This window comes from Equus przewalskii, chromosome 13 (genome assembly GCF_037783145.1).
Source record: "Equus przewalskii isolate Varuska chromosome 13, EquPr2, whole genome shotgun sequence".
Lineage (NCBI taxonomy): Eukaryota > Metazoa > Chordata > Mammalia > Perissodactyla > Equidae > Equus > Equus przewalskii.
This window is the reverse complement of record NC_091843.1, coordinates 88,577,782-88,589,987: the sequence shown is the minus strand read 5'-3', so window position 1 is coordinate 88,589,987 and position 12,206 is coordinate 88,577,782. Positions and strand designations below refer to the sequence as shown.

General features: G+C 38.7%; 1 protein-coding gene across 4 annotated transcripts in view; it reads right to left on the bottom strand.

Annotated features, from left to right (window-relative positions):
* Positions 1–12,206, bottom strand: part of ANKRD31 (ankyrin repeat domain 31) — a 174,520-nt gene that overhangs the window by 64,495 nt on the left and 97,819 nt on the right. For all 4 annotated transcript variants that reach the window (XM_070571633.1, XM_070571629.1, XM_070571632.1 and 1 more), the window contains exons 10-11: positions 10,475–10,630; positions 2,537–2,679 (exon numbers count right to left, since the gene is read on the bottom strand). In XM_070571633.1, coding sequence (XP_070427734.1) covers positions 2,537–2,679; positions 10,475–10,630 — 299 coding nt within the window. The remainder of the gene's footprint in view (positions 1–2,536; positions 2,680–10,474; positions 10,631–12,206) is intronic.

The window sequence follows — 12,206 nt, the reverse complement described above, 5'->3', positions numbered from 1 at the left end:
TAATATAATTCACATGCCACACAATTCACCCATTAAAGAATATAATTCAATGTTTTTTAGTATATTAAGAGGGTTGTGCAACTATAACCAGAATCTAATTCTGGAACATTTTCATTCCACTTAAAAGAAACCTTGGGGCCCGCCCGGTGGCACAGCAGTTAAGTGCGCACACTCCACTTTGGTGGCCCGGGGTTCACCGGTTCGGATCCCAGGTGCGGTCATCACACTGCTCAGAAGGCCATGCTATGGGAGGCATCCCACATATAAAGCAGAGGAAGATGGGCACAGATGTTAGCTCAGGGCCAGTCTTCCTCAGCAAAAAGAGGAGGATTGGCAGCAGATGTTAGCTCAGGGCTAATCTTCCTCAATAAACAAATAAATTAATTAATAAAATAAAATAAAATAAACCCTTTACCCATTATCTGTCACTCCTTATTACCTAGCCTCTATCTCCTACTCCTAATCTTCTTTGTCTCTACAGATTTTTGAACTACTATAGATATTTTATATAAATGAAATCACACAAGTTTCTTAAGTGCTTTTTCATTTTTTTAAAAAATAGGCTATTATCTTTTAGTCTTCCTATCTTTAAGTATCTTTCCAATATAACAATCAATGCCTGTAAGATAATATACACAAGTTCCTTCACTCTGGAATGTTTAACTAGCACCTACTCTCCAGGTGGTGGGTCCAGCATCAGGTTCCCAGGGCTTCCCTGTCTGACATCTTTAGTCCTGTGACATCTAAGGCACAGGGGCAATCCAATAGCCAGGGTCTAGGCCATTTTCATGACCATCTTTGTCTCACCTAAGAGACAACCCGAGGTAAGCCTAAATCCTCACCTGATGCTCCCACCGTTCCGACTCTGCCCTCCAAAACAATGTCCCGTCCCACTTTGGCTCCCAGGGCTTTGGTTCTTAAGTAGCCCAGAACTGACGTGGAGTCTTACAAATTTCTCTTGGACTGGGTGAAGTAACTTGTTGGCTCCCCTCCCTTCCCCCAGCTAAAAAGAAGGGGAAGGGAACAAAGAAGACAGACTGTCAATGGATTTCAGCTTTTAATTCTCATGACCATTCTCTAGACTTCCACTCCTGTCTCATCATTCTCTTTTCTCCTGCCATCAGTCAGGATGTGCCACAGTGCCAGCAGCACAGGAGTCATAGAAAGACAGGGGTTGGGGAGAGGGAGGTAAGTAGTGAGGAAACAAGATTCTGGAGTTAGAGGCCTGGATCTCTGGTCCCTTTTACTTCACTGAGGTAGCAAGAGAACGTGACATATGTGCAAAGCCAGATAGGAGACAGCCAGTTCTAGCCTGTGAGGCAGAAATTAATTGGAGCCAAGTTACCTGGTGGGGCAAAGGAAGGACTGAGAAAGAAAAGAAGAAAAATTAAAGTGCTCAGGGCTCACAGAGCCCAAAGGGAGAAAAGCCTCTTGACCAGGAGAGGACAGCCCTGCTGAGTTGGAGAGCTGATGGGTCATGGGGAGAGGGAAGATGGCATGATGTTTCTCTGCTGGAGGCCAGCTTTGAAGAGAGGGTAAAGGACAGAGGGCGGGCTCACATCATCACTTGTCCAAGCCTGCATTCTTCTGGCCATTAAATTAAGTTGCAGGCAGAATTCCCTCTCCCAGCCCTCTGCACAACGTGCAGCGATAACCACCTACTACTACCAGATGATACATTATCAAAAAAAAAGCAAAACTGCCTAAACCCTCCTGAAGTACTATTCCACGCTAGGAAGGCATCTGCCCTATTTGTCTACGTCCATGGCTCCTGGCAGCCTTCCCCAGCTCTACCTGTGTTAGGAATTTCTTCTGGAAGTATGCAGAAAAGATCTTCCTTAGCCCAGCTGAGCCCTTTCCTACCCTAGGAATTTTAAACCCAGAAACAACTTCCAATACCTGAATAGCAAGACATTTTCAGCAAGTGCTCCAGAACCATAATGCAGTGCCTGGATGAGAAAAATGTCTAAAAAGCTCAGAGTTTATGTGGTTTCTGAGATTAAACCATGTGTGCTGGAATTCATAATCTTAATTAATATTACCATTATTGCAGTTACTATTAACCAATTCATAAACAATTAGAGTATTCTGATATTTTAACATTGGTCTATCTGTGCTGGTGCATACTGGCTGGCCATTAAACCTGGGTCATGGCTTATGCTGACTCTCAAAGTGACACTAGACTCCATAAAGCTGTGAGCCTGCTATCAGGACTGGGCATCATTGTGTCACATTCTATAAGAAGGAAACATTCTCCTAAAGTCTATAAAGCCCCATACGAAGAGAGTCCTAAACAAGTGCAAGTTTAAAAAACACTAAAACAGGTTCTGTAGTTGTTAAAAGTAACATGTAAAATGGCACCTACCATATCAGGCACAACAAATCCATCACACAGGAAAATTTTATAAAATCTGAGTGTTGATTAGCAGAATGAACAGAAACTGAAGTTCTATCTGCTTTTCTATTGCTTGGTCCCAGAGATCTGTAATACTTGCAGAACGTAGTGTTTGCTCTACAAACAAAAGAATCACAGTACCTTATAATGTCCGTTCATCACAGCATCATGTAGGGGAGTGATCTGGTACATGCCTTTGATATTCACATCTGCTCCACCTTTCAAGAGTTCACTTGCTATTTGATATAACCCTCCCACACTAGCTTCATGAAGTGCTGTCCAACCTATTATACAAAAAGGAATTGGTATTTGTTTACATTTGGCTTCTTAATAATGTTTTGTGCTTGCCCTTAAAGTAAAAACTCTAAGTTGTTTCTTTAAAAATATTCTGATTACATGAAACAAGATAATCTTACCATGAAAGTAATCTGTATTATTTGGTAGATTCAACAAATTTGAGAGACAAACCAAGTTCTTATCCCTGACTCTGTTGCGGAAAAATATGAACAGTAGTAAAATATTTGAAACTATTCCTATCCCCTCAAATAAAAAGGCTGAAAGGGGATCATTATTAGGTCACAGAGAATGCTGATTGTGGGCTACTTTTCTGCAGAAAAGAGAGGATAAAAGCTTTACTTGTAACTCAAGGTATTTCCATTAAAATAACCCAACTGGTAGAACTACATAAAAGTCAGTTCAAAAGTATGTATTTCTTTCTCCTTATTTGCAAAAAGCTATTTACTAACTATTCAACTAACAAACCACAAGCTACTCCAAGAAAAGCAATCATCCAGTTAAATATTTATTTCTTTGTTAGCCAGAAAAAATGGTATGAGTTATAGATATCTATTAAATTCCAGTAAATCATATGTTGATGTAAGAAAACTTAAAAGTATGCTAAAAGTGTATTTCACTAACTTTTTCCAGAACCTTCTCTATAACTCGGGGTTTCTCAATCTTTGCACTAACACTTTGGGTTGGATAACTCTTTGCTGTTCTGAGCACTGTAGGACGTTCAGTAGCATCCCTGGCCTTAATCCAGCAGATGCGAGCAGCACCCCTCACACATCCCAGGCATAACAACTAAAAATGTTCCCAGAAACTGCCAAATGTCCTCTGCGAGGCAAAATCACCCAAGGTAAGAACCACTGCCACAAAATGTTATAGAAGGAGTTTCTCCTATAATATTAATTAGAAATCCTTGAGGAAGAAATGAAGAGCACCAAAAATGGTAAATATACAGTTTAACAGAGTTTTTTTTCCCATAAATTTCCTTAAAATGCATATAGCTGTTAAAACAAAAATTACAACATTATGTTTTGGGATTTATAATGTATATAATATATCTGACAGCTGTAGCACAAAGGATAAGAGAGATATGTTCAATGTTCGTATATTTTCTGTGAAGTATTACAATAGTAACTCTAAGGAGACTATGAAACATTAAAGATATATATTATAATGTCTATAGTAACCACTACAAAATAATGCAAAGACAAAGAAAGTAACAATAAAACAGATGAAGCACACAAGAAACAATTAGTAAAATGGCAGTCCTAAATCCAACCATTTATATTAAATAAAAATTGACTAATCACCCCAATTAAAAGACAGAGATTATCAAAATGGATAAAAAAGCAAAACTGTACACTGTCTACAAAAAATACATTTTATATATAGACATAGGTTGAAAATTAAAAAAATGGAAAAAGATTTAGCAAATAGACAAGATACAAAAGAAGACTAGGATGTCTACATTAACATCATATATAGTAGACTTCCAGATAAGGTGTACTACCAGAGATGAATAGAGATATTTCATAATGACAAAAAAGTCAATTTATCAGAAGACACGACAATTACAACTGTGTATGTACTTAATAACAGAGCTTCAAAATACAAGCAGCAAAAACTGACAGAATTAAAGGGAGAAACAGACAACTGAATAATCATAGTTGTGATGATTTCAATTCCCTCTCAGGAAATGACAGATCAAATAAACAAAAAATCAGTAAAGACAGAGATGATCTGAACATTATCAACCACCCTCATCTGACTGACATTTACAGAACACTACACACAACAACTGAAGAATAAACATTCAACTGCACAAGGGATATTTACCAAGAAAGACCATATACCAGGCAATAAACTAATTCTCAATAAATGGAAAGGATCAAATTGATAGAAAGTATATCCTTTGACCACAACGGAACTAAATTAGAAATCAATAACAGAAAGATATCTGGAGAATCCCCAAATATTTAAAAATTAAATAACTTATAATATAATTGGGGTCAAGGAAGGAATCATACAAGAAATTTAAAATATTTCAAACTGAATGTTAATGAAAATACATCAAAATCTGTGGGATGCAGCAAAAGCAATATTTAGAGGGAAATTTACAGCTTTAAATGCTTACAGTAGGGAAGAAGGTACAAAAATCTGTGACTTCATTTTCAACCTTAAGAAGCTATAAAAAGAACAAAGAAAACCAAAAATAAGTAGAAGTCAGAAGAGTAGAAATTAACAAAATATAAAACAGATAGAGAAAATTCTAAAAGCCAGGAGTTAGTTCTTTGAAATAAAAAAAAATCAATAAAATTGATAATCCTGTAGCTTAAACTAGCTCAGGAATGAAGGAAGAAAAAAAGAAGAAGGAAGGAAGGGTGCTATATCAGGAATGAAAGATAAAATCCCCAAAGATCTGCAGACATTAAAAGGATAACAGAGATAAACATAAACAACTTTATGCCAATAAATTCTACCTCCAAGATGAAAAGGAAAAATTCCCTGAAATTACAACTTACCAAAACCGACACAAGATGAAACAGAAAATTCTAATAGCCCACACCTATTAAAGAATTTAAATTTATTATCAAAGTCTTCCCACAATGAAAACTACAGGTCTAGATAGTTTCACTCTTAAGTTCTGTCAAACATTTAAGGAAGAAAAAACCCCAATCTTACACAAACCCTTTCAGAAAATGGAAGAGGAGAGAATAGTTCTTAACTCATTTTATGAGGTCTGTATAACCCTGATACCAAAATCAAAGATATTATAAGAAAATTATAGACCAATACTACCTATGAACAAAAAAACATTAACGAATCCTGATAACAAGACAAAAGAATTACAATAAAAAGAAAATTACAGACCAATATTACCCATGATCATAGATGCAAAAATCTTGAACAAAATAGTAGCAAATCGAATCCAGCAATACATAAAAAGGATGATATATCATGACTAAGCATTGGTTTCTGGTAAAAAATTCTCAGAAAATTAGGAATAGATTCCTCAGTCTGATAAAGAGCAGCTACAAAAACCTACAGCTAACATCATGCTTAACGGTGAAATACTGAAGAGGCAAAACTAACCTATGATGAAAAATATGAGAGCAGGAGTGGCTCTAGAGAGTGCGGATGGGGACTGACTGGGAAGGGACATGAGGGAACTTTCTGGGATGATGGTAATATTCTCCCACTTCAAAGAGGTCTGGGTTACACGGGTGAATGTAATTTGTCAAAATTCATCAAATGGCACATTTAAGATTTGGCATTTCACTGTATAAAAATTTTACCTCAAAAAAAGAAAAAACTATTGAACTCTAACAATATTGATGCCAAGGTGCTTAGTGATAAAATATACTAATGCCTACAACTTTCTTCGAAATGCATCAACATAAAGATGGACTGATGGATGGACAGAGAAATTATAGATGGACAGGTGAGAAATAAGAAATACATATTGGTCTCTGGCCCTTGTTCCTGACATGGAGCCCCTAAAACCCATATAAACAGGGGTGTTGGACGATCTTTTGTTCTAATATTTAGTTTGACCCCAGTTGCTGATACAGAACTCTCAGACCTTTGTAATTTCCTCAGCGTAATTTCCTCAGGAACGTCTGACAGAGAGCTCCTAAAATCCCTTGGAATTTCCTGGGTGACAGCAGTGTCCTTTGTTCTAATGAGGCAACTTTTGGTGGGCTCCTAGACAGGGGCTGCTCACCAGAAAGACCAAGCCATGATTAGAAGCTTGGAACTTCCGCTCTCTCTGCCCATTCTCCAGAGAGGTGAGAGGGGCTGGAAATGGATTTAATAATTGCTTGTGCCTGTGTGATGAAGCCTCCATAAAAATCCCCAAAGTATGAGGTTTGGAGAGCTTTTCCAAGTTGGTGAACACACCAACATGCCGGGAGGGGAGCACACTCCAATTCCACAGGGACAGAAGCTCCTATGTTCGAGACCCTTCCAGACCTATCCTATGTATCTTCTTCATTTGGCTCTTCATCTGTATCCTTTATCATATCCTTTATTATCTAATAAACTGGTAAACATAAGTAAGTGTTTCCCTGAGTTCCATGAGCTGTTCTAGGAAATGATCAAATCCAGTGAAGGGGTCATGGGAACCTCCAATTTGTAGCCAAGTTGAACAGAAGTTGTGGGTAACCTGGGGACCTAGTAATCGGTGATTTGCATCTGAAGGGGGGGCTGTCTTGTGGGACTGAGCCCTTAACCTGTGGGGTCGGCACTCACACCGGTTAGTGTCAAAACTGAACTGAATTGCAGGACACCCAGCAGGTGTCAGAGAATTTCTTGACGTATGGAAAACCCACACATCTGGTGTCACAAGTGTCGTGAGTGTGAGCAGAGGAGAAAGACATGAGTGTTTTTCTTTTACAATAAGTATGCGATAAAAACAAGTATCTAGAGTCTAGGTATTAGGAATACGGGTGTTTACAATTCTTTCAACTTTTCTATATGTTCGAAATTTTTCATAATTTCATAAAAATTTTCAAATAAACAGCTCACAAGTGAACTTTAGGAACCCAGCCATTTAAGAACTTTTTTTTTAATAATATAAAAAGTATCTCCCCCAAAGTACTGTTCCTGAGAAGAAGCGTGAACTCATTGCTGTTTAGGTTCTGTGACCTGCAGACCAGTGGAAATGTGCTTATCAATGTGTGTCACTGATTAACTTGATTATCTGCCACAGGTCTAGGTTTGGTAGGATGATGAATGAAGTATCAGAAATCCAAAAGTTACTAACTTTGGAATGCAGATGATGATGTTCCTCCTAGGAAACTTCCTTTACTTATTTAGGTTTTGCTTAAACTACAATAAAAATTAGTTTCCTAAAGGTCACAAAAATGACTGCTATAGGAATGAGAAATAACTATAATAAAAGATTAACTTATTTTCCCTGAGCCAAGAATGACTAAAAGATAAGGTAAATGTAAAGCATTTACAAAGTTGTCAGGTTTCTAAGAAAAAGCATCTCATATTTTAAGTTTACTGCAGAAAATTCCCAAAGAAGACAAGGTGCATATGAGTAATTCAGGGTAAATGATGGGGTCTGGGGGGAGGGGGGTTAAAAATGAAGGCTACTTGAAGTGAGACCTAAGCAAGGATGACCAGTGATGAATAATATCGATCTCAGGGTTGAAAGAAATTCCCAGCAACAACAAAGCAAGAAGGACCTTTATCTGCAGCGAGAGCCACTACAGACCACAGAAATGGCTACATATTGCAGAGAGAAATCAAACATAAAGAATTTACCTTCCCCTAAGGGTTAGGAGAAACTCTTCCAAAATAAAGATGGAGTACATTTTACAACAGATCTCTCATTCTCTCTCAAATCTGGAGGTTGGGAGATCCTTAAGTAACATTTTTTTTTTCTTTTTAAAAATATAACCATCTTGGAGGAAATCTCTTTAAAGCTTTATAAGAGTATACATTTCCTATAAAGAGAATATAATTTAACACATTTTAAGAGAAGATTCAAGATCCTACCATTCTTAGTCACGCTGTAACGCAGCAACTGTTGACACCCACAGAGGGATGGTGCGCACGCCCTTCTGCACCGTACTCCTCCACGAGTCTGCCTCTCATTGTTTTTATCTGCCTTGCTGTTGGCCTGTGCCAACCTTTCTTTTCAGTTCTTATGTGTCACAGGCTTAGGAATCAGAATAGAATTCTGCATAAAATAATGCTCAAGTCATTGGTCTGAGAGGGTTTTAGCAAAGAAGCTTTATGAGATCTATTTTGGGTATTTAGTTTTCCTCGGCCTACTTCCTAACTGTCACCTTTGGTTTTTTTTTTTTAAAGATTTTATTTTTTTCCTTTTTCTCCCCAAAGCTCCCAGGTACATAGTTGTATATTCTTCGTTGTGGGTCCTTCTAGTTGTGGCATGTGGGATGCTGCCACAGCGTGGTTTGATGAGCAGTGCCATGTCTGTGCCCAGGATTCGAACCAACGAAACACTGGGCCGCCTGCAGCGGAGTGCGTGAACTTAACCACTCGGCCACGGGGCCAGCCCCTCACCTTTGGTTTTGATAAGCAAAAAATTATTGCAATTGGTTTTTTAAATCCACGACAAAGAATCATAAAATTTAAATGAGGATAAAATGCAAATGTTACCTATGAAAAGACCATTGGTCTGCTTTATGACATTTTGTTAATTTCTCAAAAGGCACCTAGTCATTTTTGGATTGTATCACAAAATGAACGTATTTAAGCCTTTCTAGTAGACATCATTTGTTTGTTTTCGCAGCATCTGGCACACAGGAGGCATACTGGACAAACTCACTACAGGGAATTGACATGTTCCATGGAGGTCATACACCTCTTGCCAGTAGTTCCTGAACTTTAATGAGAATAAAAATCACCTAGGGGAACTTGTTAAAAGGCATATTTCCAGGTATTAACCTACAGATTTTGACTGTGCTTGTGAATGTGTATGAGTGTGTGTTTTGGAGGGTGAAGTAAAAGCCTACATTTTAAATAAACACCATAGGTGACTCTTAGGAAAATGGCTTGTAGATGACCCTCTGGAAACACTACCCTTGACAATTCTGTGAGAGGTGGTAGCCAGAAGTAAAGACCAGAGCTAAGACGCAAAGTGAGAAGGAAAAGTAGAGAACAAGAGAGCTCACAAAGCCTAGAAAGCCATCTGGTCAGGCTAAAGAACTCATGAAGGTCACAGACGTACCTGGGGCAGTGAGGAGAAGGTGTACAGTAACCGCCCAAAGACAGCAGAGAACAGCCACCGAGCATGTTAACGACGGCACAGAGCAAAGGGGCTAACGAAAAGAAACGTGTTAAGAGATGCTTGGGAAATTCCTAAAGTCAAGTTAGCACATGTAGAGCTACTCCTGAACTTAAGCAGCATAGAGAGACTAACAGAAAGAGCCACATATTTGTCGAAATCAAGGGAGCAAGTGCTTTGGCCAGCAAATAGGGATCCGTGGTTGAGGATTACAGGACCATGACCTAGGTATGAGATTTAGAGTAACGGCCTGTTAAAACCCTGCTTGTAGTATAAACCTAGGCTAAAGTAAGTCCTGGGGTGCACTCGTAATCACTCTGTGCACCAGAAGACTTTTTGCACTATTTCATAAACTGAGAAAGTCTAGAAACAATAGTACAGTATGGACACGTGAAAGCACTATCCAGGCTGGCCCAGTGCTGCTCAGTGCCTTAGTACTGAAGTGCCTTTAAGGAATCATTCCTCTCCAGGAGAACATGTCAGGTTCTGCCCACAAGGAAGACTGTACCAGAGATCCAGCCTTCCAGAAAAACTGTTCTTTCTGAGCACCTTGTCCCCTCTACCTCATACTCTCTCTTCCCTCCATTTCCCTGGTCATCACCCCTGCTGTACACCCAGCATTTTATTATCAATTTCCCCTATAGCTCAGTGTACCATCAGCTTCTTTTAGCCTTTGACCTCACTTCTTTCCACTCAAAGTTGAATCTCATGGTAACAATGCTCACTCAAAGGCAACAAGTCAGCCCCAGAAACCCCATCCTTCTGTGTAATGCCACTGGGCCCCAGGCAGGCATGTTCTTTGAAGGTGAAATATAATGCTCTTTCTCTTCTCCCGCTCCCCTGCCCGCCCGCACCTTCCCACTGCCCTGGGTGATGATGGTGAAGAGGTACCCAAGCAGGAAAATTCCATGGAAGTTTTCTGTTTGAGACCTGCCTTAGGCCCACTTTGCCATACTTTCACAGGAGTGACGTAGTGATGAAATCACAAACCACTCTCAAGATGACTGTGGACGGTAACCCCAACCTACCAGCATAACTTGGTTGATTAACATTTCCACCTTTTTTTATACAGTAATGAACAAGATCAGCATCATTATGCAGAGCAGCCTTATACAGCAAGTTCTCTCCAAAAACGTTTCTTCGGTTAATGCTAGAACGAGATAGTTTATTCATCTTCATTTTTTCTGAAACAACAGAATAAGCAAAAGAAAATTGAAAAATAATAATCCTTATTTGAACATCAGGAGGAATAGAGGTAACAGGGTGAATCTAGTCAACATTCTAGAATAGAGGTATATTATATTACGAAAGAGTATTTCATCCACTAACCAAACTATAAGGGGGTGAAAGAGATAAATGTCATTAGTTTGAAAATATTTGTAATAAATTATAAATCATTTAAGCCGTTTATATTGATTGAAACCCCACAAAAGGTGTATATATGAGAAGACTAACAGATTATTTTCTTAAAAGTTCTGGTGAAAAAGATTATTTAAATCTAGAATTAGATGTTATCAAACCTAACCAAATGTTGTAATACCAAACTATATTATAAAACCATGAGGAGAAAATCTCAGAGGTTTATAAAATACAAAAATTAATCCCAGTAAGACCCAGAAAAAAGAGTGCTAAATTTTTTCTTTGCTAAAAATAACTGTCATGAAATTAAAGAACTATGATTTTGATCTGTACCATCATTTTAATTTCCTAAGCAAACAAATATACAATTAAAATATTTTTCCAGTTTATGCATATCAAGTATCATTTCTCCACTGTGCCTCCTAAAATACTGAAATGCCTCATTTAGATACTCCAAATCTTGTCAATTTTCGTGGATAACACTCTTGTGGTTTTCCTGAAATTCCTGCATTTCCAAACTATATCATTTTGATGATCGCTTTGCCAATTCTGATCTAGCTAATGTGCCCCATCCTGAAACCTCACAAAGGTAAATGAGTACTGTAGCAGGCTTCTTAATGGACCACAATCTAACTGTTTTGCCTTTTATTTGACTCCCTCCATTCAGTCCCAATGTAAGACAAATCAACTGCTGAACATTTCAGTCTTCCTTCCCCCACCCGGACTACAAAGCATTCTGCTTTCACCAGATAAACTGTATGCTTCCCAAAATTAGTACTCCCAGATTTGTCACTGCCATTTCTACTTGCTATTAATCATGTGATTTATTAAAAATAATAACTTATGAAGAATACAAACATTTTCAATGAAGACTAAGTTGCAGAAGACATTCACTTCCAATCATGACTAAAAAACTGCTGTGACTTGCCCTCCCATTGTAAACACCTAGAAAAATAGATGAAATATATGGGGGGAGGGAATCCCTATATTCAGACATTGGATAACAGGCAGTTGAGCTCTCTGGCTCCCCTGAGTGAAGAGAAACAATGAAGTGAGCCTCAAGACCCCTCCAGCTTCTTGTCTGGAGGCACTCTGCACAGTACAGCACAAGCACAGCAAGGGGATCCTGCTGAGCTGAGGAGACGGAGGTCACAGTTTGGGGAGGCTGGGGTGGCTAGAATTGGCAGGGCAGGGCACCAGAGATGAGAGAGTTGAGAAAAGGTACCAGAAGTCTATAAAAGCGGCTCCTTGAGTTGTTATCTGATTACTAAACTGCTCATGTGTAGAGTGAGTCTTCATGAGGCTGGGCAAGGACAACTACCTAGGAACCATCAATGAACAACTGTCCAGGGTCACACAGAGCTAGGAGACATTCCCACTCCCGCCATCCTGAGGCGAGAG